A 27,295-nucleotide genomic window follows, 5' to 3' on the forward strand; every position below is an offset into this window, starting at 1 on the left:
CTCTGTCCAGACATCCCGAAGTTGAAGGCAAGAGCCTCGCTGTGATATGTAGAAAGAGAAAGTAGTAAGGGAACAAAAAAAAGCGAGAGAAAAAGAAAAATGATTGTGAGCGTTTGTCATCTTTCCCAAGTCAACAGTTCTTCTCATCCTCCTACTATCGTCGAGGCAGTAAAGCTCGATGCGACGACGAGCCCAGCAAAGGCTGAGAGCATAGTGGTTGGTGTGTTTCAAGACTTAGACGGTGCTTGTTTTGTACTGTCCATACATCATTTGGCTTTTCCAACCCTCCCACAGTGGGTGTCGAAAGAAACGAGACTCCCTAGGTCTGACTATAGATAGCTGTGAACGACTGCTTCCTAGGTGTAGCTGTAGCAGTGTATGAATGCTCCTTAGGTATAGCTAGAGTAGTAAATCATACTTCCGGGAGTTTTGATTTCTTTCGACGCCCACTATGCTCCCGAAAAGGCAACACTAGGACGGAAATGCTTTGAAACCAGCAAAACAAGCAAACCCTTTGTCGTCCTTCCACAAATGCATTGTAAACATCCAATCCAGTCACCAACCTGTCGATCCAATTGCCCATTAAATGCGCCACAACGCCGCCCAACCAAATGACCGACCACGCCTACCCTGCCAATCCTCTTTCCCCTGATTGCATCTTCCAGGTATATAACTTCTGTTCTGCCAAGAGCAACCGAACACCATTACTTCAGGGTATTCCCATCATTTCAAATTTCGTGCGGCCGACTGGCCATCCATTGAATTACCCTCCCTGCGTGCAGCAACGGACAAGAGGACCATTTGGGGGGGGAAGGCCCAAAAAGGAGATAACAGAGGAATTCCACAAGACCCGCCACCCACTCTTTCGTGCAGCCGTCTTCCCAGATTATTCCACCAACCCGCCCGTCTTGCCATGATGAATGACCCAACCAGACCCGATCCATTAACCCAAAAGAAATACGATGAAGAAACACATTGGATACGCGAAAGAAATACGTGTGCGCTCTTGACAGCGCAGGTCAGAACAAGACCAGGTAGGGGCTAGGGGTAGAGAAGTGCATGCGTGCTCGTGTCCCTGCCTGTCCAAACCGAAGCCGGTGCAAAGGCGGACGACTAGTCGAGACAAAGAGTCAAGTCTCCTGCCGTGTGCGATACGGCTACACGGAGGTCGCTTGCCACTTCGTTCCAGTGATGGAAATGGCTTGTCGCTAGCCATATATCCGACACTGAAATCGAACATCTCCTTGTATGCACCCTCACTCGGGTTTGGAACAACCGCAACCAAGTCGGTGCCATCAGAATATCCGCCTGTTCCCACTTCCCGTCCCAAATGGACCACCACCCTCTTCACTCCTCATCAGCCTCCCACTGGCGCTCACTCTCTTTTGAAGCTTGCCATCACGCTCTCTACTCCGCTCGGGCGGTGATCCACCTCCCGCAATTTGGGGCAATGCAGTCAGCGTGTCGCCTCCAGCACCAAAGCCAACACCACCTGCTCCTCTGCCTGAAGATGCGATACCCATTCCACTACTGGTGCTGAAGCTGCCCTCGCCAATGTCGCTGTTGGCGCCCCCGTGAGCACTAGTCGTGCTTGTGCCGGCGGAGGTGCCGTTTTGGCCGTGACGAGTCCGGCCCGTGAGCTGTTCTTCTTTTTGCTCCAAATAACATCGTGCGGCAACAGTGAGCGGGAATGGCGATGGGGTTGTTGGGAGCTCGGCGCCATTTTGGATCAGAAGCTCTGCAACGGGGAATGGTTTGCGAAGACCGGGCGGTGCTGGTGGGGCATGTGTCGGTTGTGGCGGTGGCGATTGGCCTGGTGATGAGGCCGGTGATACGACACGTGGAGAGGCAGCGGCCGATGGTGACGCTGGATCCGCCGCGGATAGGGCCAGATATACGAGAGGCGTTTTGCGAGATTTGTCCGTTGCATTTGGGTTTGCCTTGAGGGCGAGGGCATACAAGACATTCTGAATGTCGTTCTTCTTAACAGACGCGATTAAAGTTTCCTCTGGAGTAGAGTAATGAGAGAGTGTGGCGGATATCGGTTGGACGAAAGCTCGGTCAGCATATTTTTGGTTGATAAACTTGAGCCTCTGCTCTCGAGACGACATGGGTACAGGCTTGTTGGCTCGGTTCAGAGTGGCTTCCCAAATCATGTTGCTCACTCGGTTGCCAATCTTGAACAGTAACTCGATGATATCGGGAGTGAAAGAGTGGACATCCAGCGTGAGAGAGCGGACTTTGGAAATGTGTGTGCCCAATGATCTGTGGATGCCACTGCATTCAATGCAGACGACAATACCAAGGTTGATCGAAACCCAATCGACTTTGCTCTCTGATCCGCAGTCCGCACAGTATTTGTTACCGGCGTCAGCTTCACGGATCTGTTCCAGCAATCTGTTAGATTCTCCCGAGGGCTCAGGGCTGCGGTAAGACGGCCTGTCACCCACGGTAGCATGACGAGCTACAGGCTTGTCCTTTCTGTCGCCTGCTGAGCCGCGATGACCGGATAAGGATGAGCTTTTTCCAGTCAAAACAGAGGCAATGTCTCTGCGAGTTGAACGATCCAGCGATTCGGTAGCTGCAGGATCAGAGATGCCCTTGCTCTCAACAGCACTTTGGAGAGCATTGTTGATGGCGTTGATCCAGGTCCTAAGGTCTTCCTCACTGGTTGTCTGGTACACTCGAGTAAACTGGGGCGTGATGACCTCGAAACAGAACCGCCTCTCTGAGTTTCGTGCCTCCCGTACTGACGCAACCCGCAGGTCGATTGGTGTCATGTGCAGATTCATCTTGTTTTTCCAGTCCGAATACTCGGATAACTTTCCTTCGCCAACGGTAATCCAAAATCTGTGACTCTATTAGCTGCCATGGGATTTCAAAGTTAGCTACCAGGTTCTTACTTGTGCCACGCTTGCTTGTTCAGTCCTTTGGGATCAAGATGGCTTCCCGGTCTGCTCAGAGCCCACAGGAGACCTTCCTTGTGAGGCGGATGTTTGTTGTCGCCACCATCAACTGCCACCTTGTCTTCGAGATCTCGAATACCCTTGAACTTGTTCGCGCCCGGACTACCCCCCTGAGCGGGCAGACCAGATATCCCAGGTTGCAGTCCTGGAGTTTGTGGGACATTTGCCGTCCCCGGTGGTGATCCCACACTTGGCACGACGCTCACTGTACTCTTGAACAACGGTGCGCCACTGGATGGTTGCACACCATTCTGCTCTGGTGATGCCGCCCCGCCATGAGCTTGGGCTAGCAGCGCAGCTGTGGCCTCTGGCTCCTTGTACGCCGTGCCGCTCTTTTCAAGTGCTCTGCGCTTCTCTTCTCGTTCGGCCCTTTGGAGTTGGAATTCCTTGTCGGCTTCCTTCACCTCCAGTGACAAAGCGTCAAGCTGCGGCATCATTGATCTGACCTTGTCGGCTGCGGCCATGAAACCCTTGGCCTGCGCGTCTGCGTATCTTGTGAGGTACGAAAGAACCTCCTGATTCTTTCTTCCACCATTGAGATCCTGTATGTACGAAGAGTAGTCGAAGCGTTTCAGCTCGAAATTCCTTCGCTTGGTTTGGTACTTGGAGTCGGTTTCGGTCCGCCTTTTCTCCTTCATCGAGTCTTGTCGTTGCCCCAAATAGCGGCTGACATATGCGTAGTACTCCTTGCTTTCTTCTTCAAAATCCTTCTTCTTCGACTCTGCTTGTTTGATATCCACATTGTAGAGCTTAGAAATGGGGTCAATGATGAGTTTTTGAACATTGATCGTGTTCAGCTTCTCATAGGCCAAGATCTCGCGGGCAATCTTGTCAAAGTAGTGGTCGATGGCCGGCTGCACCGAATTCGTGTTCGGTTTTGAAGTGTCTTTGAGAGCATCGATCATCTCAGATACAGCAGTGTTGCAAGCAATCTGAGCCTCCAAAGTCGCTTCCGCCCTCTTCAGAACTTTCTTCCATTTTGTGCGCATATCCAGTGTGTTTTTCTCGTAGTTTTTCAAGTTTGCGCGAAATACTGGTCCATCGTCGAGCGCGCTTATGTCTTCGCCTGGTCGCTGACAGGAAAGATCGACCTTGACAGGATTCGCGATGGTCGCGGAGCTGGCCGTGCTGTATGTTGCGTGAGAAGGTACGAGCCCAAGGCTGTGTTCCGGAATCGATTCGATCATCGGCGAAGCTGGATCTCTGACTTCCTTAAAGTCGCCGCCGCCATCAGAATCGCTGACGCGCGAATCCATTGACTGCGCCGAAGGGACCCTCAGTCTGGGCGGGACGGCGAGCTCAAGGTGCGGAGACGGGAATTTTGGACTACCGAGAACTTTCGGGGCGCTCTGAACCCAAAATGAGAAGTTGGCAAGAGTATCCAACCGATGCGCTCGCGGGTCGTATTCCACAAAACTGCAGCTGCTGCGCCATCCACCTCCTCGGTCTTCCATTGTACGCGGTGGCGTCCATTTCCACGACCATTGAAACTGAACCGATGGATTGCCGGCCGTTGAGTAGTCGCCCACCAGCTCTACGTTTGGGTTCTTGTGCAGGTTCGGATCTGCATGAAACTCTCGTGTGACCAAATTGTCCAGCTCCCTGGAGCTTGGTGCGAATGCAAAAGTGAGACCGTTGATCACGGTGTCCACAGGCGCAAGAGTGGTGACGGGCACGTTCGGGGCGGTTGAGACAAGGCCTTGAGTCTGTCTCACGACGAATGTAAAATTAAAAAATAGGTCCTCGTCGTTTGCGAGGCGGATGAGAAAGTTTGGAGGTGCAGAAGGATTGGTCTCCGGGTCCTGCAAGTGTCGGCTGGTCAATACCGATGCCTTCTTTGACGGCGCAAGCGCTGGCCCTTACCTGGACGTATTCCACCGGGGCATCATCGCCAGCTTCTCTTTTGGCCAAATACCGAGTTGCGGGGAAACTATTGGGCGTGACGTTCAAGAGGACGCGATTGCGCGAATTGGTGATTTGCAGTCCTGCGATCGAAACTAATGGGGCCTGGTCAGCGTTGTTATTGGGTCGCAGGAGGAGTTCGAGAGCTCACAGCGGTTCTGATCGCGCAGGTACAGAGGGTCACCCTCGCCCTGCCTGCTTCCGACGTTGCCCATGCCTGACGAGGCTGGCAGGACGCCAGCGAGGGAAAAGTGGCGATGGACGTCGTGAATGAAGGCGCGTCAAGGTAGTAGAGGCCGCGAAGTGTACAGGCGGGGAGGGAGAGACGGGGCGCGGGCGGAGATGGGATGTAGTTCGGCTCAAGACAGACCCTGAAACTGGGTCGGCGGGCTGCTCTTGCGAAGGCGTACGACGGGCGGAGCTTGGATGAGGGGGGACGCGGAGGCTGAAGAGATGGGGCGCGGTCTCGGGGGCTTCGAGGTGCGAATGGATGCTCTGGATATTGACTGGTGACTAAAGTGTTTACCGGCGTCGAGGAGTTTGAGGGTTGGTGGTTGGATTGAAGCGCAGCTGCACTGGCGAGTGGAGGAGCCGGTGGTGCAGTTGGTGCGTCGTGCCGATGCGGTGCGGTGCAGCTCAGGTGGGAAGGCCTCAGGTCCGTCCGCTAGCAGCAATGACCAACACCACCAACTCAAGGCAAGACATCCATGGGGACGCGGACTACAGGCGCACGGCACACAACCTACATTTTGATCACGCAACAGGCACACATCAGATGGCCCCAACAGATGTCTTCTTCAACGACGCGACCAGCTACACGTGAACGGCCGGCCCGTTTGGCTTGTTGACGGGCTCGTGGTCTAACGCGCCACCAGACGGCGCCTCAATGACTCTCGATTGACTGGCTTACCCTTGGCTTTTCTTGCATCTATTTGTTGTTCTCGCGCAAACGGCTCCCAACAACCGCCGTGATAGAACGCCGAGTCATAGTCCAAGAGCATAAAGACTTGCTTGGGTGAGGCGGTCGCACCGAGGCTTGAGTAACCAACAGCCGTGTCAGCGCATCCAGGTCCAACACTTCTCGCCATGTGGGATCATGCTGGTCGGCAACACTCGAGACGCAAACATCATTTTATTTGTCGAAGCAACAACCTGGTTTTGCTGGCTATCACGACTCCAACACCACGGCGCAAACGCCAACACGACGCCGTTCCCAGCCCACAAACTTCCGAACAAGGACCGTCGTGGAGTCGTGTCAGACTCAGTCAACAAGCTTCGCTTATCGCAAATCACAGCTCGTCCTCCTCCCCGATCTCCGCCCCGGCCTGCCAACCTTTCCAGTTCCAAGGATCCCCGCCAGGCACGCAGAGTCCTAGGCGCCAAAAGTAGTCTCGGTGTGCCCAGAAGAGCTGCCAGAGCTTGAATCGGGCCGGGATCCATGCACGCGGATCATCCCCCGCAATGCACTCGTCGTCCTCGTCGCCAGAGCAGTAGTGGACATCACCAACACTGGGTGGCAAGTCTGGCTTGCCAATGAAGATTTCCCCACCGTGCATGCGGTAGCCCCATTCTTCAACGGGCAGCAGGGGCACTGGATCACCCATGTGCGTCACCCGGCGGAACTTGCTCTCCGTCGCATTCATGTTAGCCGTCAGATTGAACCGCTTGTCAATGTACTGTGCGAGCTCGTGGTTGCCAACGCGTGGCTCTCCGAACGTAGTGACGTGTGGATCCCATCCTCGGCTTTTGAAATCCAACGCAGCGAGCGCGGCAACAGCGCCGCCCAGGGAATGGCCCACCAACGTGAGTTTGTAGTGAGGGTACATTTCAGTGGCCAAGAGAACATGGTTGAGGATCTGGTCGCGCGTATTTATCCAGGACTTGTAAAAGCCGCTGTGCACGGCACAATTGTCACACCTAGGCGGCTTGACATTGGGCGAATCATCGTCTCCAGGATAGGGCACGTATTCTTGTGGGATGGTTGACAAGTCGACGATGGTGTTGGTCAGCGAGTACGTCCCGCGAAACGCGATGATGACGCGCGGTTCAGGCCTATGGGACAGGGCAATGAAGCCACAGGAGTCGGAGAGCAAGGGTCCGGTATTCCAAGCCTAGCAAGCAGTGAGACTCGGCCATGAAACGAAGGCGAGAGCATGGAACGCACCGTGATGAGTTCGAATCCGGGAAACTCATTGCAACGACTGGCGCATTTGAAAGGCTTCGATATTCCGAGGCCCGTGAGGCCGACGCAGTAGGTGATGTCGACTATGCGCGCAAGCTCCTCGAGCTCAGCAAAGAGCGAGGCGGAGACTGTGCGATTTCGAGGGCCGCTCGCGGACGATGCCAAGGGCAGGGGAGCTTGGGGCTGGTCGAGGGCGAAACCGAAAGCAGCGAGACTCAGACAAAGGAGGACGACGCAGATTCGCTGGAGCAGGCGCATGGCTGTCGCGAGGGTTGCATACTCGGAGGGAGAGAAGATACCTAGGTATGTATGTATTAGAAGGGCGTGGCTGACGATGGTGATTGTTTGCAAGCGCTGTGGATGGTGAATGGGAGCGGGAGGAGCGACGATCATAAGCGGAGTTGTTGTGGGCCAAGCCAGCCAAGAGGGAAATTCCAAGTCGTGGCCGTTGTTGACGTCGAGGGATCTGGATTCTCCATTTTCTGCACTCGGGCCTTGCACGTCGCAGAGAGACGCTGCTGCGAATAGACGCTGCCACCTCAGGCGTTGCTAGGAGGCACGGGCGTATATCAACCCTCCGGTGCACCGTACCAAGCCTTGCCTGGGCAGAGGCTTCTGATCGGGACGGATCGCATCGCTTTGGTCGGGTCCGGTGTCTGAGCGGAACCCGACCGGGATGCTCGGCGTCGACGTCATGCGGCGGCCCACCTCACCCACCGCACCCATAAGCCCAAACATCAACCCGCCGTCAGCACACGTTCACGCAGGTTTAACTTTAGTCTCCGTTCACCTCGCAACCGTCTCTTCTTCTTCCTCACACGACCAACGCCCGAATTCTCCAATTCCCATCCGCCGCTTCTCCATGCTGCTGTCCTAATCCTCGCCCACTCTGACAGCCTCTTTCGACTTTTCCTCCTTTGACCACTGCGTCATCACCACCCCCGGTCATCCCTGCCGACATGTCCGCCAACGAACCTATAGCGCACACCGACTATGCCCGCGCTGAAGAAGGCCGCGCAGGAAGTCAAGACCGTCGAACTAGCTTGCCTCCTCACGATCCCACCGGCTCAATCGCAGGCCTTCTCCAAGTCCCCGACCAGACCACCAGGCCAAACGACCCCACCGCCAGCAATCCCCACGGGACCTCATCCGCTCCACCTAGCCGTCCGCCCTCCGCCGGTGGTCGTCCTCCGTCTGCAATCAATGCCCCGACCCAAGTCCGCTACGAAGACCCAGATTTCACGCACCCGCCAGACCTCAATTACTCGTTGCGGACACGCAAGAAGAGCATTGCGCTGTTCTGGTCGCTCATCGTCATAGACTGCATCTTCACGCCCATCGCCCTCTACTTCGGCCTGTGGTACGGCACCAACCTGTCGCACAACGCCGTCTTCAGTATCAGTACCGGCACGCTCGGCTCCGTTTCCATTTTCGAATACTTTCTGCGGTTCCACCGGCTATGGAAGAAGGGCAGCACATGCCGGGTGATTGGCGCAAGACGTTTCTACGTAAGATCCAACCATTTCTACACCTCACCTCAAGTATGCTGACGCGGCGCAGCTGGACTGGTTCCACTGGAACCTCTCTGTTGCCTGGATTGCCGTCATGATTGAGCTCATCGTCGGCACTGTCCCCAAAGAGCCCCCCATCCGACTGCTTGCAATGCCCGTGGCGAGCATGTGCTTTGCCTTTGGCGTCGAACTGCTCATCATGGATGCTATGCGCCTTGCCGGTTACAAAGCACCCATGCGCATCTCGTCGCTTCCCGTTGGATCCCCTCTGCGGCCGGGCATCTACTCCATCATTGAAGATGTCGTGGCTGTCGATGGTGGCGGTGGCACCGAGTTCCGACAGCGCCTCAACCTGCGATACATGGCTAGCCACAAGTTCCGACAGATGCTGCACCGACTGACGCTGTTCTGGGCCTTTGGATCTTGCGCCATTGCAGTTGTGACGACCGTCTTGATTTTCACCATCCAAAGGGACGCAGCCTACGTGGTGAGTATCTCAAATCCAACATGTGGGACGCTCAGACTAACCCTACATCAGGTCGGCTGGACTGTCCCATTCATTTGGGCCGGCGTTTGGGCCTGGGTCACCATCATCTGGGTGCAGAAGAGCCTCAAAGACGAATACGCCACCTGGTCCGAGGTCAAGTGGAAGGCGTAACTGCCACACCCAAAAGTCCTTGCAATGCGCTCGAACTCGAACTCGAGTTGGAAAATGCGTCGTCCTCTTTCCCGCCAAAAATTTGCGACACGGTTTTTGCGTCGGGCACTGCATATATTAATATTTTCCTTTCCGTCCTTTATGTCTTTGTATGACTAGAACGCTACGTTTTGACGACCAGGATTCCCTCTCACTCCAATACCCCCACCAAGAGCCTCCACATGGCGACGCGTATCGAGATGAGACGAGACTGAATGAATGGGAGGTAGCCCTTTTTGCGCATTTCATATTTCCTAGTGCGTTTCGGTGGAGAAAGACCGAAGTCGGGCATTTTTCTTGTCTCATGATACCACACGGAGAATCGGAGCAGCGGTGCAGCGTGGTGGCGCGACGCGAGACTGTCGGCGGAAGATGACATCGAATCGACGAGAATGACGAAGCAAGAAAAACGAAAAATCATCAAGAAAGCATCCAAGCTTCGCGGATCCACCCCTCTCTCTCTCCCACTCTTCAACCTACCTACCACGTCGCTCGGGGCCAAAATGTCCGAAGGCGCCCCGGCAAGGGGCGGGATGGCGCGGCTTGACGCGGGACGGGGACGGAGACGGGACGGCGCTCTTTCCGAGCGGACGGGAGGGAGCAGGAGGGACGAGAGTGGAGGGGGACCGCGTAAAAGAAGAAGCGGTGAATCGCAACGGGATGCGGGCTGAAATATGAGGCTAGATTGCGCGTGTGAATCGGGCCAAACAAAAATGAAGTGGAGAGGATCCAGGAGCACGGAATGTAAAGTAGGGTAGTGTCTACTGATCAGGTCGTGTATGATAGACAGAGCACTCCGTGCGTATCGTCGTGGAGAACTGGGAGACGAGAGAGCGATTGCTTTTTCGTCGTTCATGATGACACTGCTGATTCCCATCCAATACTGTGCGCACTTCCATTCTTGCTGAGCACATTGGCATGCTGACTCGCGGGCCAACTCACTGACGGACCGACTCACTGCCACCTCACAATTTATAGAGGAGCTCTTCCAAGTGTATTACTATTCTTTTGCTACTGCTACATATATGCATGCATGCATCCAAAGTGTGAGTGAGGACTATGAGATGAGTGGTGAGGGTTGAAAACCCCAGTCGACTTGCCAGTGTTTGCTCCATGAACGCCCATTTTTGTGCTTGCTTGCGCCGCTACCCTCTTTCCTACCTACCGTGTCATGATGCATTCTTTTCCACATGCCTATCCAGCTTGGGAACTACCTCTCAAAGGGGGTATCGCCAAAAGAAGAAACGCACATGCATGCATGCGGCTAACCAAAACTAGGAGAAAGACAGATAGAAAAACACCCTTTTCATGCGGGAGCTATCTCAATCTTCTTGCCCTTGACGCTCTTCCACTCGACGAAACAGGCACCGACCAGGCTCAAGACGCCCATGGCGACGCTGACGTAAAACGTCTGCGTCAGCGCGTCATTGTACGACTTGAGGACGGGCTGCAACAGATCGGGGAAGCGGGCCTTGATGACATTCTGGATGTCGGTCGCGCCGGTGCCGAGCACCATGCCCTGGAGCAGCTGGTCGCTGTTGGGCACGTTGGCCTTGACGTTGTTGAGCAGCTGGTTCTGGAAGACGTTTTGGCCGACGCTGATGAAGAGGGCGCCGCCGAGCGTCTGCGAAAACATCATGGTGGCCGTGCCGATGGGCACGTCGGCCACGGGCAGCACCGTCTGCACCGCGATGAGCGTCTGCTGCATTCCCAGCCCGACGCCCGCTCCGAACAGGATTTGGTACCCGATCCATTTGGCGGAGCTTGTGTCAACGTCGAACGTGGTCAGGAGGCCCGCGCCGATGGCCATGAGGACCGACGATGCGATCATAAAGGGCACGTAGTAGCCGATTATGGTGATGGAGATGCCGGCGACCATGGATAAGACGACGAGACTTAGGATCATGGGCAGGTTCATGATGCCCGATTTGACGGCACTAACGCCCTTGATCGCTTGGAACCAGATTGGCAGCTAGCAGTCTTGTCAGTAGACGTTAGTGAAACAGGCGACAGGCTCGACTCACATAATATGTCATAATAAAAAACCCTGCGCCAAGCATGGCACCAAAGTAGGCGCACGACCACACGGTCCGGTTCTTGAAGACGCGCGGGGGCACTGTCGCCTTCTCTTGCTTCTGGATCTGGATCGCAATGAAGACGCCAATGAGCACGGCGAAAAAGACGAAGCAGACAATGACGCGCCAGTTGCTCCACTCGTACTTGGAGCCTCCCCACTGCAGCGCCAGCAGCAGGCAGACGATTCCGGGCAGGAAGAAAAAGGTGCCCGTCAGATCGAATTCGTTGAGCTTATTCCTCCAGCCGACGGCCGAGTTCTTGACGACCGAGGGAGACTTGAAGAAGAAGATGATAAAGGCAGCGGCGACGGCGCCGAAGGGTAGGTTGATGTAGAAACACCACCGCCATGACACCTTGTCGGTAAATGCTCCGCCCATCAAGGGCCCTGCGACACTTGCGATTCCGTAGATGCCGCCAACTGCGTCCAAGTTAGGGAGTGCCAAACCTGCTGAAGAAATTGGGAACTCACCTATGCCCGTGTACGTCGGCCGCTGGCGCAAGGGCACAGTCTTGCTCACAATCAAAATGGCACCGGAAAAGACGCCAGCGGCGCCCAAGCCCGCAACTGCTCTACCGACTATGAGGGCGTTTGAGGTGGGGGCGATGCCGCAGATGAAGGACCCTAGCTCGAAGACTCCGAGCGCGAGGAGGTATATCCACTTGATGGAAAAAAAGGTGTAGAGCTTGCCAAAGATAAGCTGGAACGCGCAAGTCGTCAAGAGGTAGGCCGAGCCGTACCATCCCACATCGCCCAGGGCCTTGAAGTGATCTGTGATCCTCGGTATAGCAGTCGCGATGATGGTGTTGTCCTGGAGCAGGGATTAGAGTGACCATATGACTCGAGGATAAATGGTCGGCTTACCAGCGCCATGCAAAAGACGGTTAAACACAAGGCGATAGTGATGAGACCAAGTTTGAATGCGCCTGGATACTCGACACCGTCTTCGTTTTGTTCCATCTGGGCGTCATCTTCGCTTGAAGTCCGCTCTATGTTGGCAGCGGCCAGGGGGCCTCCAGCACCAATGGCAGCGTCTCTGAGAGAGCGCAACGACTTTTGCGATTTTGCGTGCTTGAGCGACTTTTGTGACGGGCGAGATTTGAGAGACCTGTGGGATTGCGCATCTGGGTCGGCAGCGCGGTCTTGGGTGGCGCCGTCGCTTGCCTCTTTTTTCTCGTTTAGGAAATTGTACTTTTTGGTCTTTTCAGGGTCCGAAGGGGCGCTGGCAGAGCGTGTCGAAGGGGGTCTGCCGTCTTGGGTTGAGACTTCGGCCGTGTTGACAGAAGCAGCTGGCTTTTTTTCGTGCGTGACGTCTTGGTCGTCAAAGGCGTCGACCGAAGGATCGGTGTGGGAAGTTGAGGGAGGGTCAGCCATGGGTGGCAGGATAGAGGTAAGGGCAGGGCGGCAGTCGGAAAAGGTTAAGAGGCAAGGCACGGAGGGAGAAGGAGTAACGGCGGAGCAACAGCCTGGGCAGACGGTATATGAAGAGAGCAAAGGCGAGGGGAGAATGGTGGACGGAAACAGTTGGATCCGAGAGCGGCAGGGGCCTTCCGTTGTGTTAGAGGGTCCGGTCCAGCCCAGGCAGGCCACTGCTACTCTAATGTGATGGCGGCGGTGGTGACTGGAGTAGACATGGCGAGGGTTTCCGACCTATCAGCTGTCTCAGCCAAGGGCAGCCTGCCAGTTGTGGTCAGATCAAGCACTACTCTACTGTTGAAGCCCGTCGGGTCAGCGAATGTTGCCTGCACTGCGAGTGAAGATTCACGTCTCTGTCGCCGCCTGCGCAAAATGTGCCTACATTGGTCTAGTTGATACGCGCGACATGCACCGTACAGGACGTCGTCTGATTGGCCAAAGTCAACCATTACTCGTTGCGGCTAGCCCATTTTCTTGCACCCGGATGTGTGATGTGATGGCCTTGCTGCCTGTTCGGTTGCTGTCGTTGTCGTCTTCGTTCTCGTCGTTGTCAAGACACCGGACGAGAATTCATCTGGCGAAACAAGCCAAGAGGCTTCGTACACATCACCGTGCCATCAACACGCGCAATGCCGTCACCCGTTCAGCCCTGCGCATTGCCGCTGCATCAGGTCGGCCCTGGAGGGTCACAGGGCTCTTCGCTTTCGCTTTCGCCGTGGCGTCCCACAAGTCACTGTTGCACGAATCCTGCCGACCGCAATGGTATTCCGTCGTCAAATGCGCTGCTTTTCGGCTGCTGTGCCACTGCGGATAGATGCTGCTGATGACAGAGTTGTTGATTTGAAGAGTAAGCTGCAGTCGATTTTAGGTGCTCTGCACGGCAGCAGCTTTTAGCCTTCTCCGCACTCCCAGGCATCCTTCCCTGTCCATTCCATCAGACTTGACCGGGAGGGCCTGGTTGTACGTTGCAATGGTCTGTGTGGGAATTGTCGTTGAAAGAGTGCCCGTGGGTCGTGGTAGGAGGAAAAAGGGAGGATACGAGTGGGCGGCGATAGACTTCCGGGCTGCTCGTCGGCGAATCAAGAGGCCGACCAGCCGCTACGCTTCACCATGACTTGGTTTGACTGATGTTGCGACAATGCCTGTCGTCTCTTGAATCTTGGAGGACAAAAAACAGCCACTGAGCGGCTCCGGAATCTTTTGTTAAAAAAGAAAATATTCCCCTACCAACGTGCCCTTTCTTCTCAAACCACAACTCCTTCCTGCTTTGCCGCTGACATGCCAAGATTCATGCAACCGGCCAACTGCCCAAGGTCATTGAGCCATGGCAACTTTCCACTTGCAGTTCCATCTTGACATTGTTGTTGGCCGTGCGCTGCCCATCCTCAAGACGCCGTCTCCGCCTAAACTCCGAGCAGTCCGACATCACTTCGCACCTCTCCCCACCTCCCCGCATCACCAACCCACGACCTGAAATCCACCAGATCGTCGCGACTTCGACATCATGGGCTTCTTGTCCGAAGATGAGGCATGGAACGATGTTGAGCCTATCCCTCTCGACGAGGGCGGGCCAAACGCCCTCGCAGCCATTGCCTACCCTGAGGACTACGACGAGGCCATGTCCTACCTCCGTGCCATCATGGCCAAGAACGAGATGAGCGAGAGGGCCTATGAGCTCACCGAGGCTATTATCGACGCGAATCCTGCTCACTACACTGTCTGGTGAGCTACCACCCGTGCCTGCGCGCCGGCAATTTCGCTAATCCTCGCACCACAGGCTCTACCGTGCCCGCATCGTATTCCACCTGAACAAGGACTTGCACAAAGAAATGGAATGGCTCAACGAGACGGCTCTCAGGAACCTCAAGAACTATCAGATTTGGCACCACCGCCAGACAATGATCGACAAGATCGATTCTGCCGAGGGAGAACAAGACTTTATCAAGACCATGTTGGAAAAGGACACCAAGAACTATCATGTCTGGAGCTACAGGCAGTGGCTTGTGCGGCGTTTCAACCTGTTCGATCAAGGTGAATTGGAGGCGGTCGAGGAACTGCTCAACCAAGACGTGCGCAACAACTCGGCCTGGAACCACCGCTGGTTCCTTGTCTTTGGAGCCAACGCAGACAACTTTGGCCAGAAGAAAATCTTGGATCGTGAGATGGACTATGCCAAGGGGGCCATCAAGAGGGCGCCCCAAAACCAGAGTCCGTGGAACTACCTGCGTGGCCTGTTGCAACACGCGCGTCTGCCAAAGACTACTCTCAAGGATTTGGCTTTGGAGTACGCCGGCGTTGATGAGGCGGACCAGGTTCGCTCATCCCACGCGTTGGATCTCCTGTCCGAAATCTACGCCGAGGAACAAAGCAAAGAAAAGGCGGCCAAGGCGCTGGACTTGCTTGCACAAAAGTACGACCCGATTCGCCGCAACTACTGGAAGTATAGAAAGACATTGCTGGAGCAACCTCAGGCTGTTGCTTGAGCGCAAGGACTCGGCGCAAGGATGATTTTGTACGATACCCCTCCAACAAAGTGGAGATACTACACTGATTCAAATGGAAGCATTCATTCAACTTGGCTTGTGAGGCAAGGCGCTTGGCAATGTGGATGAATCGTGTTATGCCGATGTCACCGTCTTTCAAACGTTCTTGTGTAATTTGCGTCTGGGTGGCGCTCAGTTTAATGTTCACATGATGCATAGTCCAGATTCCCTGCGACCACTGTTTACTCGATTTCGATTCTGTCGTTACAAGATGGACTGCCAGGATCCCGAGGAACGATGCACATCTGGAGTAGTTTGTCATAAAAACTCTTTGAAGCAGCAAAATGCTTGACGAAACAGGGAAAAGAAAGCACTCAACACGGCCACGCCAAGGCCCCCGAAGCACATCTCCGTCATCCCTCTCCGCCCTTCTCGCCCTTTCGGATACATTTTCATCATCTACCCCGCATGACGAGGGCAAAGGACCAAAGGATACCAGGGGCGCGTGGATTTTCAATCCCACTCCAGAATCAGCATCCCCAACATGATGGAATCGCTAGACCAGCTAAGCAAACAAGGCTTGGTTACAAAGCTCGTGGCACACAACAAGAGCAGGGAATCAGTCTCGCTCTCAGGTAGCAATTTTTTTTCATGTTAGCAAAATACTCTTGGGGAGTATTCATACGGTTTTACCATCGACTAAGAGGGAACATTCGAGCTTCTATGAGTGTAGTGATTGGGAGAGTGCGTGCCACGACTTTTGCAACCAAGGCTTGAAAGGACGCGAGCGGATCTGTCACCCAGGGAATGCGGGGAGCCACTTGGGTTCCCCGCAGGCGTGGTCGCTAGCACACGCCAAGGCGATCGTCAGCGGTCCCGTCGGGATGATCAGGAAGAAGGTTAACGGAACCTCCATCCAACGCCAACGCCAGACTCAGACACGCGCGCTTTGCATCGGCCTTCCTGGCTTGCATCTGCTTCGCGAAAATGAGCCGGCTCGCATCCACTCCTCGTCCTTGTCGGAATAGAAGCCAGACGCCAGAAATTCAGCTTCTGCACTGAATCAATTTTCCGGTGCCATTGAATCTGCAAACTATCAGTGGTTCCGTGCAGCGGCGGATGAGGCTGCTTTATCTTGACCTCCAAGCACACATTAGCTCCCGGGACGGATCCCATCAAATTAGCGTCGAGACGCGGCTACACCCGGCTGATCGACGAGTTTGGTACGCCGTAGTCGGGTTTGAAAAGAAGCTCATGAGAAGTGAGGCATGAGGTGGAGCAAGTCTAAAGTCAGACGGAAGGAAGTAGTGACCGAATGGACGGGGACTTTGGAACGACGACACGCGAGGTGGCTGGAAGTCAGACGGTCACCTACTCGAGGGCAGATATAACCACAGCGGGGCCTGCCTTTGCTTCCTGTGACAGAACATCTGTCCTGGCCTGAACCGGGTTGTTTTACCTCATTCGTTCAAGGCTTTCAACAACTCAGCAAGAAACGACCATCAATCACTGCTTTTTCTGATAAGACAGCTTGCCTAAACTGCTCACAAGTGTACCATATCAGTCGGTATGCCGCTATTCTTTCCCCAGCATCTCCCTCTCTCCGTCCCACTCCCGCCGTCCCGGAAAAGGTCTCACTCCACCAGGAACGCCACCATGGGATCCATTGATGGTCTCGTCGATGCGGGGAGCGCCATCATTTCGGCGGACATCGGAACCACTGCGGCGGCTAACCGCTATCACGAAACCTCGAGCACAAAGACCAAAGCGGCGACAGTCCAGTGTGAGCTAGATTTGTCCTCGCTGTTCGTGCAAACAGTACCAGCAGCTTTGCCAAAGATTGCGCCACAGCCTGTACTGTCACCAAAAGCTTGCGCCAGGGACGAGATTGAAGCTTCTGGAGTCGATTCAAGGGCAATTGATGGAGAATCATGGACGGAAGCGCCTCCGAATTCCAAGCCCTGGATCGTGACACCGTTGATAGAGTCAAAGGCACTCTCCAAGGCAGCAGGCTGGTAAGTATAGCAAAACATGAACATATTTCCAGTCAGATTTACCCCTGCGCGCCCCTGATTCCGAAGCCCCTTCGAACTCCGCTTACCCAAGTTGAACCCCGCACGACTGACTCCACGTCCCCACAGCCGTATTCTCCTTAAGCTTGATCTTCTCCAGCCATCAGGCTCGTTCAAGCTCCGCGGAATCTCGAACTTTATCCTCTACCACATCAAGAATCACCCGCGGCCGCATCTATCGCACTTCTACAGCGCCTCGGGCGGCAATGCTGGACTCGCCTGCGTTGTAGCGGCCACCACCCTCGGACGACCAGCTACTATTGTCACGCCCACGACCACGTCGCCCAGCATGCTGCGACGGCTCCGCGATGCAGGCGCCGCGGCCATCATCGTGCACGGCGACACGTTGGCGGCGAGCGAGCGCTTCATCCGCGACGTGCTTCTGGGACCAGGCGGTCAAGGCGAGCACGACGGCGTTTTTGTACCGCCCTTTGACGACGCGCTGATCTGGGCCGGCAATAGCAGCATTGTCGACGAGCTCGCCGACCAGATGCCGCTTGGCCGCCAGCCCGATGCCATTGTGTGCAGCGTTGGCGGCGGTGGTCTACTCGCTGGCCTTCTGCGGGGCCTGCGTCGCTGCTGTTCTCCTTCTCCTGCCTCCGCCACGACCTCCTCTCGCCAGGCCTGGTCTCCGCGCGCCACGACTGTTGTGGCGGCCGAGACTGAGGGTGCTGCGAGCCTGGCGGCTGCCCTGCACGCTGGACGTCCCGTCACGCTGGCCGGTATTAGCAGCCAAGCGCGTAGCCTGGGGTGCGTGCGAGTGGCACAGGGGGCGTACGACGAGGTCGTAGGAAGCGTCACCTCCACCACGGGGCACAAGCCAGCAGCGACTGACGGTCCAGTCATCTCGTCCTCGCCAGTCAAGAGCGTTGTGTTCTCCGACGCCGACGCGGCGCGCGGCTGCGTGGTGCTGGCCGACGAGGACCGCCTCATGGTGGAGCTGGCGTGCGGCGTCAGCGTCGCCGTGTGCCTAGACGGCCGTCTGCCCAAGGTGCTGGGCCGTGATGTGACGCCCGACATGACGGTCGTCATCATCGTTTGCGGTGGCTACGATGTCGACGTGGGGAGGCTCGCGGAATGGAGGCACGCGTGCGGGGGCCTTGTTGTTGCTTAGAGCGTCAGAAGGGCCCGCATGGTTGACGAAAGACTTGATGGACGTGGATAACGGTCTTACCCTGAGAAATTGGCAAGTATGAGATTAGACCAGACTGTATGTTAGCTTTGCCTCTGACTGCTATTGACGGGGATTAAGGCGCGTCATCCAGGGTAGACACACAGATTACCGAAGAAGAGAATAACAGCAGAAGATTTGCAAACAGCCTATCTACCAGTCAGAGTGTCATGGCTCGAACCGGTGTTGTCGGCGTAGTATTGTCGTACACGCAGTCCTCGGGTTCTGCGGACTGGCGCTTGAATGCTCCCTATCAGTCGTCTGCTAAAGCGGATGAATACCCCCTGGCTGGTCCCTCAGGATCCAATGGTTACTTGCTTTTGAAAAAGCTTAAAAGAAAGGAGACAAGCACCAAACGCAAGGAACCTAGATATCCCTGACAATTACATAGACATGAGAGCAACCAAAGGGATTGAAATATCGGAATCTTGTGAAGATCCGGTCGCACCTTTGGTCAGTGCTAAGAAGCCGACCAGTAGAAACCATCATCATCATCATCGTCACCACCCTACTCGCTCGTCGTTGACGAGTGAGACCTCCAAGATGCCAGAGTGCTGCTGTCAGCGGTGGCAAGCGGCGAGAAACTGCATCAAAAACCTCAGCGAAAGGAAAAGCAGGGGGAGCTTCCAGCGGCTCGACAAAACATGAGAATATTTCTGCAAAGTGAAGCTCATGAGTGCTCTGCTATATCCGTCGACCAGTTTAGGCGTGTCGACGAGAAGACATAACGCCACCATTCTTTATGGTATACGAGGAGGATCTCTCATTCATAGAACTCCGCATGGACGCTGGCGCGATTAATTACTCTAATGGGATGTCTTAGTCCCGTAGTCCTGATAACGTCTATTATGGTTAAGAGAGCGCCACCATTGTTTATATTATACGAGGAGGATTTCTCAGTTAAAGAACTCTATATAGACGCTGGTCGCGATAAATTACTCTAATAGGATGTCTTAGCCCTATAGTCCTAACAATGCCCATTATGGTTGAGAGAGCGCCCCAATTATTTATGCTACATGAGGAGGATTTCTTAGTTTAAAAAACCCCCACACAGATACTTATTATAATTAATTATTCTAATAGGATATCCTAGTCCCGTGGTCCTGATAGCATCCATTATGGTTAAGAGAGCGCCAACATTCTTTATACTATACGAAGGATATCTCAGTCAAAGAACTCTGCATGGACGCTGGTCGCGATGAATTACTCTAATGGGATGGGACTGGATGAGGGGGCCAGTATTATGGACTAGCAGACGCTATTCACCAATCGTTACGTCACGCAGTGCGAATTTCCTCATGCTCTTTGCACTTATGCTTTCGACATAAATTCTGTCCGTCCAAGCTGCTACCTCAAGAGAGTAACTTTGATAAAGATGAAAACCTTTGTTGGCCTTGCGTCTCTGTTGTGTTATGGGGGCCTGTCCTTATAATGTGGAGCGTTTTTGCATCCACTTTTCCTCTGAAATCTGAAGCCGTCGAAACAGAAGCTCCACTTGGTTCAAAGAAAAAAGTCGTTTGGGTTACACTGGCCAAAAGATCTTCGCGGTAAGCAATTGTCTGGGACAACGGGACATTGGACTAAAAGGCGCAAACAGAAAATGAGACTCTCAATCAGAAGCAGCAGCATGCTCCTCAGCATCATGCTCGTCCTGTCCACTCTTACCATGTCCTCGTCTGCCTCTGCCCTCGCCGCCAAAGAACCGGACCCTAAAACCTCGATGCCAAAGGGTGATAAGTCTCCGTACTTGGTCTGTCCAGCGACTGAGAGGTCAAGATATGCCTCAGTAATCGCCCACTCCAAAAACTACGACGAAGTGACTTGCAGGGACGCCCCTCACCGCGATCTATGCGACCAGTGCGTCATTGGTTTGGTTGCAGCAATGACCGCTTGTGTCGTTGCTTGCTGCGTGAATATTGAGCTCGGACCTCTGATAGCTGTCTGCATGACTGGTTGCTTCGGAGTATACGAAGGGGCTGTTGGCGGTTGCTTCAGCCGTTAGGAGTGCCAGTTCACATGAGCTGGGGAGATGGAGAAGAAGCTTGTGTGAAGGACAAGATCGGAAGGGAATTCCAGTTGACGGACAATCACTCTAGCTTTCAACAAGCAACGGAAGAAAAAGAGTGCATCGAGCACACAGCCAGTGGCTTCCAACAAGCAAGTTTCAACACGGTATCGCGCCTGGATGGGTTGGAGGGCAACAAAATGGGGAGGGGCTGTTTGATGGACAGTCAATCTAGCTTTCAACAAGCAGGGCCGACGCAATGTCGTGCCTGAACGGGACAAGATGGAGAGGAAATGTTTGGTGAATCAACGCTCCAGCTTCAACAGTTAGCGGAAGGACAAGACTGCATCTCCCAGAGAGCGACGGTGGCTTTCAACACGTCTCAACACGTCGTTGCGCCTGTATGTCCCGATCAATACTTATTCTTGGACGTTGCATTTGTTGCTCTGAACCCACTTGCCCTTGCGTTGATTCCGCGGTTGGTTGGACGAGCAGCCAAGCCCGCCAAGCTTAGCGGAACGTTGACGGGCCAGTTGCGTGGATGGGAGTTGCGTGGATGGGAGCGAGGGACGCGGTGATGCGAAAGATGGGCGGATGGCGTGCTGTCGGAGAGAAATTGCTGCGCGACTTGCGTGCGCAGCGTCAGGGCTGGAATGATGGCGTCTTGTGCAACACAGAAAAAAGGACCGCCACCGCTGGACGTCGTTGTGGGAAGGCAATGGCGAATCGAAAAGTGCACGACGTTGATCGCGTTTTGATCTTAGAGATTTGATTGGTAATTTTTCTCGTTTTATATTTGTCCCTCGTTGATCGTAGCCCCGTCATGCCTTGGGAAGCGTGTCAGGTCCCAACGCAGCAACAATCACATACGGTAGAGAGCAGCGACGTAAACAGAAGACTCCAGCCGACCGGCTGGCTGAGACGAAGGGGTTACCTTGCCAGACGGCAACGAAAGACAGAAACAGCAGACAGAGATTAGCTTCTAGACCATACACCGCCGCCAGCCACTTGCTTGAGACAGCTGGTCTTTTCCAAGGAAAAGCAGAAAGATATCCAATGGATTCCTCAAAACGACAGTAGAACAGCGAAAGAAACCCCAACAGCGGCATCGCTACTGAGACAAGCCCACGAAACAGCGCTTAGGCTCTGCAGCCATCCGAGTGGATAGGCGAGGAGCCTGAGCCGAGAAAAGGGAATGAAACGCCAATGAACGCCAGGCGGGCGTGATTAACGCCAACCGCCGTTTGGTAAACTCGTGCAAGAAAAGATCATTGTTCGCAGTTTCCCATCCTCAACACCGAAGAGAGAAAAAATGTGTGGTAGCGTATCCTGTGCGCTCAGGGGCGCGAGAGATATGTATATGGATAGCATGTTGGGCGAGTAGTTGCCAGCGGGTGGGTTAAGGTGAATCGTACCCTGCTGGTGTGGGGCCGTCGCAGGACTCTTGAGCGCTGATGATAGAGCCCCCAAAGATGAAGTGAGAGCAGCGCGTAGGCTGGGGCGCCGTATATGGCGGGGGCGGTGGCGGTGGCTTTGCAGGAGTTCCTGATGAAGATGAAGGGCTGGTGGCGATTTCCACGTTGTAATGAGAGGAATCGGAGGGCGGTCCAGCTATAATGCATTGGCCGTTCAACTATCGTACCAGGGGCTTTCCTCATACGACTCAAGGAGGAGATATGTCTCGTAGGGCATTCCTCGAGGAATCTTCTTGTCGGACGAGGACCGCAACGCAGTGTTGGTCCCCGTGGCGTCGCTCCTTGTCTTTGCGTCTTTGGCACGCTCCTTGCCTTTCTCCAATTCCTTGCCGGCGGCTTCCGCCTCCTCCTCCTGCAACTCTTTCAGCTTGGCCTCGCGCTCCTTTTGCTTCTCTTCCTCCTGCTCCTTCTCGTATTCCTCTTGTGTCATGTAGTACGATGGCTCAAAACTGACTTCCCTCCAAGCCTGGAACATTTTGCGCCAGTAACATGCTTGAGCTGCCGGCGTGAGGTAGCGATCCCGGAAAGTCTTGATGCTGTTGTCTGCGATGCGCCTGGCCTCGTCCTGGTGTTGGAGGTAGTATTCCATCTTCCAGTGCATATCTGAGAAGTCGCGCTCGACCTGGATGAAATTTTGGTTCGGCCCAGAGGGAATGAGCAGGTGGTGGAAGTTCTCCCCCCAGTGTAGCTTGTGAATGACTGTCAAAGAGTGACAGTTCAAGAGATACTTGAGACGGCCGGAATACGTGTGACCCTCGGTGTGGACCGGGAACATGTAACGACAGTGCTTGGACATTGGAACGAGGTTCTTGGGCTCCGAATCACCACCCCACTCGATTTCCTCGATGTCGGCCCAGCTTTTGCCCTTGGAAACCTTGAGCAAGTCAGTCCGAACCTGGACGGGCCCGGCCGGCGACTTGGCGCCTCTCCAGATTGCGCGCTTGTCCTTTTCGTCGAAAGGAATCTCGTCTTCCTCGATCGCCCGAAGAAGTGCGGTGTACTCGCCGGCGGGACCTTCCCAGCTGTAGAATCCAAAATCAGGCATGAGCCAGAGGTTCTGGTCGTGAGGCTCGCGCGTGAGGGCCCATGTCGTGGCAGAGGTGTTGTTTTCATAAACAGCAAAGTATGCGCCGTCATCCACCACAAATGAGAATTCGATGTTGGGAATTTCACCGGGATATGCGGAAATGGCGCGCTGGATGGACTGCAACACGGCGATGGTGCGCTGTCGGTAGTCGCGGCGCCGGGCGCCTCTGGCGTTGAGGATAAAGAGCTAGATGTGTCGTTAGCCTATTGTGGCGGCGACAGCGTGGTGTTGACGTACCTGGCGGTCATAAATCATGGCCCTGATGATGCCATCGATCTTCCAACCAATTTTGACGTCGGCGGGAGTGATGATGCCGACTTTCTTGCGATGAGCGACGGCGCGATCGAGCTCGGCCCACATGTCCGGGAAGGCAGCATCGCACTGCTCAGGCGAGAGGCCATAGTTGTGAGCATCTCTTGCGGGCTCGAACTGCCAATTCTCGGCCGAGCCGGGCGAGGTGTAGGAGGAAGAATAGGAGGCGCCCGAGTGCGGATTCGAAACCGTGGGGGCGGAGTGTTGTTTCTCGTAAGAAAAGGGTATCGTGTCTGCGGAACGGGTGTTGTAGGTAGTGTAACCCAACAAAAGAAAGATGAAGAGGGTGATGCCCGCGAGACCAGCGGCGCGCTGGTAGGTGAGCAGAGCCATGATGGCGAGCGAGGAAGGGAGGGCGCGTGGTGTCGTGGAGGTGGAGGCGGAGGCGGACAGCGAAGGGCGCGGTGGAAAGGGAGGGTGGGAGGAAGCGGCGGCGGCAGCGGAGGTTATCAGCGCTTGCGGGAGGATGGCGGACTTGAGAGAGAGAGAGAGGCAGGGACGACGAGATTGCTGGCCAGCGGGTGCGGGTAGGTATGGACAGCGGCAGCCTCACATCAGCGACGGGCTGGCATTTTCCATGTCTTGGGCAAAGGCAAATGTTGTGGTGAGCCTAAAAAATGGCCGTGGGCGTGGGAGGCATCAGGGCAGACAGCAGTGGACGGCGGACGGCGGAGGGCGTGAGGGAGGCCCCGAGCTTTAATGGGCCCCGCCCACCTCACGGCTAAGCCCGCGCGCGCCCCTACTTGACCACTACTCCTGCCTGCGCATGTACTGTACCGTGTGTACAACATGAACCCGACCGATCTAATCATCTGCTGCGCCAGCCCCCCTGACGCTTTCTGCCAACGGCTCCATCTGTGCCTGATGTGGGTGGCCGTCTTTGCGGGGTTGTCCATACATTGCCCTCCTGTTTTCGTCGTCCGTCGCACACATCACACTTTGACCGCGTCGGTCGTTGCAGTCCCGTCGGTCCGCAACTTGCTCCGAAGACCTACATCCATCTCGACCCCCTCGACTGTACACTGTCCTGTATCGTATATCCTGACCGACCATCATCCTCCTAGGCTTGCCATCGCTACGACACCTAAACATCAGCCTTGACTTGTTTCCGCCTAGACCCTCGCACACCAAGGGCGACTGAGAAGGGCGGTTTCAATCGCCGCCCCGGATGCGGAGGAATGAGGCGCATCTTGATGGATGAGATTGATTGAAACCAAACGGCCCACCATATGTGCAAGGCTGTTCCTCTACACCTCTGCCTTTGACCAGGAACCAGTGCCATGGCCTGTCGCAGACCCTGCTCCCGTCGGGTTCGCGTAGCGCAAATCAAGGGATCCTCCACCATACATTCCTGGCTGAGATGAACCCATGCCGTTAAGCTCAGCCCAACCACCACGTTGACTTTGTTCTGTTTCCTTCGATTCGGCAACTCATCCCGCACGGCTGCGCCTGCAAAAAAGTGCCGTGCCAATGGGATTTTTTCCACCGTCTCTTGGCCTCTCCAACACGTACAGTTACTTGCAAACCTAAATACTCTTTTTTCTGGCCAAGCATCCTTATCGTACTTGTATCTGCCTCCATTTCTCGTCACGGACTTGTCGTCCATCTTCATCTCCTTCTCCCAACGTTTATCGCGCAGATCAAATGTTGAGTTGCTGGCCGAGACTCTGACCAAGTCCAAAAGTCCAAGGCCACCACTGCTTAAGCCAACAGCGGGAGCTAGCAAACATGCCAACGCTGCTCCCACGGCCTTCTACGGAGCTGACTCGCTCCCTTGACCATGAACGTTGAGAAACACGAGCCAAGGTGGGGGCTGCGAGCATGACCATGTCCCTGCACGTTTTTGAAAATACTCATGGACGACACTTCGTGCGCCTTGGACACATGCCTCACCATCTACGGAGCTACGAAACGTCAACAGCACTAAGGTGGTAACGTCTGTTGTTTTTCACGTGATGGCTTCTAGAGCTTCCCGTCTCCTATCAATTCCACCTAGTGCCGTCGGGCTGCGACGTCATAGGCTAGCTTGGGCAAGAGGGAGGGAAGGAGGGGAAGCGGGGCGCTCCGTAAGCACATGTTTCGTCAGCAACCAACACCACAGCGAGCGGCATCAACGGCATTGTACAACATGCGGTTTGTATCTCACTGGTCACTATATATTCGACTCCGCACGTAATCAACGCCTGTCGTCTCTCACAATTCCCAATTGCTTCAATCATGGCTCCCGTCATCTTGTACGACCTTCCTAGCAGAGGCCGCCGCAGCTGCTGGTCTCTGAACCCGTGGAAGAGTGAGTCACAGTGTCCAGCGCAAGCAGATACCAATTCAATCAGCTGAACAATATCCAAGCTCGCATGGCTCTCAACTACAAGAACATCGACTACAAGACCGAATGGCTGGAATACCCGGATGTTGCCCCCACACTGTCGGCGGCTGGCGTGCCGCCAAACGACCCATCTAGCAACCCCGTGCCCTATTCGATCCCAACTGTGCGCCTACCGGACGGAACGTACATCATGGACAGCCAAAAGATCATTGTCGAGTTGGAGAAGCTGCAGCCCGAGCCTTCGCTGCACATCGACTCGGACGTCTTGCCCAGAGTCCAAGAGCTGATGCCTCAGATCATGGGCGCGCTTGTGGGCGTATTCATGCCGCGCACGCCACGCGTGTTGCTCGCCGACGTTAGCGCGACCTACTTCGAGGACACGCGTAAGGTGCGCTTTGGGATGCCTCTGTCGCAGCTCGAGAAGGAAAAGGGCGGCGCCCCTGCCTGGGAGGCGGCCAAGGAGCCGTTGCAGAAGATGGCCGCCCTGTTGAACCAGCAGAGTGGCCCCTTTTTCCTGGGCAACGAGGGTCAGTACTCTCCGCATCACCGCCATCCCTCTTGATAGCTGACGCGCTTAGTTTCTTACGCCGACTTTGTTCTCGTCTCCTTTTTGGAGTACGCCAAGCGCACCGGGCAGGATGCCTACGATAACATCGTGGCTGTGGACAAGTCGTTTGACGAGATCTACAAGGCCTCTGCCAAATGGCTTGAGCGCGACGACCACTAATTGCACATGCGAGATGACATGCTCGGCCTCGGGGCGACGACCACAAATTGTAGCGGACATGAACCTATTGTTGTTGTACGAGAGCACATGATTACCACGAGCCAACATGAGAACATAAAAGAAAGGAATTGCAACCCGCATGTATCAATGAAAAAATCGTTTCAATTCCCAGATGATACTGCTGCCAAGACGCAGCAAAAGACATCGCTCCTGCACGCCCTGACGCGCGTCTTTGTCCACAACAACGCGCAACTATTCCAGCTGCTCAGCTGTTGCGCGTCCCGTGCCCGCGAGTCAAGTCTGGACCCTGTACCCACCGCTTTCTACATGTCCCGGTATGTGAGAGCAAGGCAACAGTGCATGCGGACACACAACTCTTTTTTCGTAATCGGAAAACGGATGCACATAGCTCGGGTAAATGCTCAATGTCGCCGCGCTGTGATTCGCCCAATTTATACGACGGCACTGACCAGCCTTTCGAATTGCAAAGGGCTGATCTTTCCGTGTCGTATGCACGTCTAACTCTTTCTACTACACGCGTTTTCAACCTTGTGTGTGCGCGAGGCTATGCCCGCCCGCGATGGGGTGCCAAATGTCGTCATGAGCTGGCTGACTGATATGGCCGTTTTCCCGCTGTAGCTGGGTGGTCGCTGCAGGTAGGTAGGTGGTCACTGGCCGTCGGAGACTCAACCGCGCAACACTGCGCTGTCATTTCACCTGTGCTGTATTTACTTGTACCGGTACCGACGAAGCAAAAGAACAAGATCTAAATGCACAGCCATCCAACCCCCCCGCCAGCCTCCTTGACACCAACACACCTCTCTCCCCTCTCTGGAGACATCTGCGCAGCCGCCCAAGCAAAAACAAGAACGAAGGGTAAAAAAAAAAA

At 54.9% G+C, this 27,295-nt stretch overlaps 10 protein-coding genes across 10 annotated transcripts; 5 read left to right on the forward strand and 5 right to left on the reverse strand.

Annotated features, from left to right (window-relative positions):
- Window positions 1-1,106: 1,106 nt before the first annotated feature.
- Window positions 1,107-5,524, reverse strand: J3D65DRAFT_220181 (uncharacterized protein). The gene is made up of 4 exons (XM_066794577.1): window positions 5,020-5,524; window positions 4,830-4,963; window positions 2,904-4,768; window positions 1,107-2,850 (listed from the first exon to the last, which is right to left on the reverse strand). The coding sequence occupies exons 1-4, from the start codon at window positions 5,081-5,083 to the stop codon at window positions 1,296-1,298; spliced, it is 3,618 nt and encodes a 1,205-aa protein (XP_066658842.1). The 5' UTR covers window positions 5,084-5,524; the 3' UTR covers window positions 1,107-1,295.
- Window positions 5,525-5,877: 353 nt separating this feature from the next.
- On the reverse strand, window positions 5,878-7,696 carry J3D65DRAFT_614193 (Alpha/Beta hydrolase protein). Its single transcript, XM_066799184.1, has 2 exons — window positions 7,033-7,696; window positions 5,878-6,979 (listed from the first exon to the last, which is right to left on the reverse strand). Exons 1-2 carry the CDS (start codon window positions 7,441-7,443, stop codon window positions 6,158-6,160), a joined length of 1,233 nt encoding a protein of 410 aa, XP_066658843.1. The 5' UTR covers window positions 7,444-7,696; the 3' UTR covers window positions 5,878-6,157.
- Window positions 7,697-8,009: 313 nt separating this feature from the next.
- J3D65DRAFT_664916 (uncharacterized protein) lies at window positions 8,010-9,219 on the forward strand (the record flags this gene model as incomplete). Its single annotated transcript, XM_066802797.1, has 3 exons — window positions 8,010-8,558; window positions 8,611-9,048; window positions 9,100-9,219. The coding sequence occupies 3 exons, from the start codon at window positions 8,010-8,012 to the stop codon at window positions 9,217-9,219; spliced, it is 1,107 nt and encodes a 368-aa protein (XP_066658844.1).
- Window positions 9,181-10,282, reverse strand: J3D65DRAFT_220448 (uncharacterized protein). Its single transcript, XM_066794579.1, has 2 exons — window positions 9,387-10,282; window positions 9,181-9,327 (listed from the first exon to the last, which is right to left on the reverse strand). Exon 1 carries the CDS (start codon window positions 10,133-10,135, stop codon window positions 9,410-9,412), a length of 726 nt encoding a protein of 241 aa, XP_066658845.1. The 5' UTR covers window positions 10,136-10,282; the 3' UTR covers window positions 9,181-9,327; window positions 9,387-9,409.
- Window positions 10,283-10,564: 282 nt separating this feature from the next.
- On the reverse strand, window positions 10,565-12,706 carry J3D65DRAFT_664917 (major facilitator superfamily domain-containing protein; the record flags this gene model as incomplete). Its single annotated transcript, XM_066802798.1, has 4 exons — window positions 10,565-11,230; window positions 11,283-11,752; window positions 11,804-12,143; window positions 12,197-12,706. 4 exons carry the CDS (start codon window positions 12,704-12,706, stop codon window positions 10,565-10,567), a joined length of 1,986 nt encoding a protein of 661 aa, XP_066658846.1.
- A 1,206-nt stretch (window positions 12,707-13,912) lies between these two features.
- Window positions 13,913-15,245, forward strand: J3D65DRAFT_220344 (uncharacterized protein). Its single transcript, XM_066794578.1, has 2 exons — window positions 13,913-14,470; window positions 14,526-15,245. The coding sequence occupies exons 1-2, from the start codon at window positions 14,253-14,255 to the stop codon at window positions 15,229-15,231; spliced, it is 924 nt and encodes a 307-aa protein (XP_066658847.1). The 5' UTR covers window positions 13,913-14,252; the 3' UTR covers window positions 15,232-15,245.
- Window positions 15,246-16,887: 1,642 nt separating this feature from the next.
- Window positions 16,888-18,417, forward strand: J3D65DRAFT_600293 (tryptophan synthase beta subunit-like PLP-dependent enzyme; the record flags this gene model as incomplete). Its single annotated transcript, XM_066797960.1, has 3 exons — window positions 16,888-17,014; window positions 17,051-17,246; window positions 17,373-18,417. 3 exons carry the CDS (start codon window positions 16,888-16,890, stop codon window positions 18,415-18,417), a joined length of 1,368 nt encoding a protein of 455 aa, XP_066658848.1.
- A 1,323-nt stretch (window positions 18,418-19,740) lies between these two features.
- J3D65DRAFT_220479 (uncharacterized protein) lies at window positions 19,741-20,663 on the forward strand. The gene has a single exon (XM_066794580.1). It carries the CDS (start codon window positions 20,075-20,077, stop codon window positions 20,474-20,476), a length of 402 nt encoding a protein of 133 aa, XP_066658849.1. The 5' UTR covers window positions 19,741-20,074; the 3' UTR covers window positions 20,477-20,663.
- Window positions 20,664-21,706: 1,043 nt separating this feature from the next.
- Window positions 21,707-23,796, reverse strand: J3D65DRAFT_220504 (glycosyl transferase family 90-domain-containing protein). The gene is made up of 2 exons (XM_066794582.1): window positions 23,279-23,796; window positions 21,707-23,227 (listed from the first exon to the last, which is right to left on the reverse strand). The coding sequence occupies exons 1-2, from the start codon at window positions 23,684-23,686 to the stop codon at window positions 22,109-22,111; spliced, it is 1,527 nt and encodes a 508-aa protein (XP_066658850.1). The 5' UTR covers window positions 23,687-23,796; the 3' UTR covers window positions 21,707-22,108.
- A 1,613-nt stretch (window positions 23,797-25,409) lies between these two features.
- Window positions 25,410-26,600, forward strand: J3D65DRAFT_220487 (uncharacterized protein). The gene is made up of 3 exons (XM_066794581.1): window positions 25,410-25,643; window positions 25,703-26,206; window positions 26,258-26,600. The coding sequence occupies exons 1-3, from the start codon at window positions 25,571-25,573 to the stop codon at window positions 26,404-26,406; spliced, it is 726 nt and encodes a 241-aa protein (XP_066658851.1). The 5' UTR covers window positions 25,410-25,570; the 3' UTR covers window positions 26,407-26,600.
- The last annotated feature ends 695 nt before the right edge of the window (window positions 26,601-27,295 follow it).

This window comes from Phyllosticta citribraziliensis (assembly GCF_038025025.1).
Source record: "Phyllosticta citribraziliensis strain CPC 17464 chromosome Unknown J3D65scaffold_2, whole genome shotgun sequence".
NCBI classification, from domain to species: domain Eukaryota; kingdom Fungi; phylum Ascomycota; class Dothideomycetes; order Botryosphaeriales; family Phyllostictaceae; genus Phyllosticta; species Phyllosticta citribraziliensis.

What these genes read in the sequence shown, in the direction of transcription:
- J3D65DRAFT_220344 (XM_066794578.1), top strand. Translation starts at nt 14,253, where the DNA reads ATGGGCTTCTTGTCCGAAGATGAGGCATGGAACGATGTTGAGCCTATC. An exon ending in CCTGCTCACTACACTGTCTG is followed by an intron (nt 14,471 to 14,525) that starts GTGAGCTACCAC and finishes CTCGCACCACAG; the next exon opens with GCTCTACCGTGCCCGCATCG.
- J3D65DRAFT_220448 (XM_066794579.1), bottom strand. Translation starts at nt 10,135, where the DNA reads ATGGGAATCAGCAGTGTCATCATGAACGACGAAAAAGCAATCGCTCTC.
- J3D65DRAFT_220487 (XM_066794581.1), top strand. Translation starts at nt 25,571, where the DNA reads ATGGCTCCCGTCATCTTGTACGACCTTCCTAGCAGAGGCCGCCGCAGC. An exon ending in GTCTCTGAACCCGTGGAAGA is followed by an intron (nt 25,644 to 25,702) that starts GTGAGTCACAGT and finishes ACAATATCCAAG; the next exon opens with CTCGCATGGCTCTCAACTAC. An exon ending in CTTTTTCCTGGGCAACGAGG is followed by an intron (nt 26,207 to 26,257) that starts GTCAGTACTCTC and finishes TGACGCGCTTAG; the next exon opens with TTTCTTACGCCGACTTTGTT.
- J3D65DRAFT_220479 (XM_066794580.1), top strand. Translation starts at nt 20,075, where the DNA reads ATGAGACTCTCAATCAGAAGCAGCAGCATGCTCCTCAGCATCATGCTC.
- J3D65DRAFT_220181 (XM_066794577.1), bottom strand. Translation starts at nt 5,083, where the DNA reads ATGGGCAACGTCGGAAGCAGGCAGGGCGAGGGTGACCCTCTGTACCTG. An exon ending in CCCCGGTGGAATACGTCCAG is followed by an intron (nt 4,769 to 4,829) that starts GTAAGGGCCAGC and finishes CGACACTTGCAG; the next exon opens with GACCCGGAGACCAATCCTTC. An exon ending in AACAAGCAAGCGTGGCACAA is followed by an intron (nt 2,851 to 2,903) that starts GTAAGAACCTGG and finishes ATAGAGTCACAG; the next exon opens with ATTTTGGATTACCGTTGGCG.
- J3D65DRAFT_614193 (XM_066799184.1), bottom strand. Translation starts at nt 7,443, where the DNA reads ATGATCGTCGCTCCTCCCGCTCCCATTCACCATCCACAGCGCTTGCAA. An exon ending in CCGGATTCGAACTCATCACG is followed by an intron (nt 6,980 to 7,032) that starts GTGCGTTCCATG and finishes ACTGCTTGCTAG; the next exon opens with GCTTGGAATACCGGACCCTT.
- J3D65DRAFT_220504 (XM_066794582.1), bottom strand. Translation starts at nt 23,686, where the DNA reads ATGGCTCTGCTCACCTACCAGCGCGCCGCTGGTCTCGCGGGCATCACC. An exon ending in CCATGATTTATGACCGCCAG is followed by an intron (nt 23,228 to 23,278) that starts GTACGTCAACAC and finishes CGACACATCTAG; the next exon opens with CTCTTTATCCTCAACGCCAG.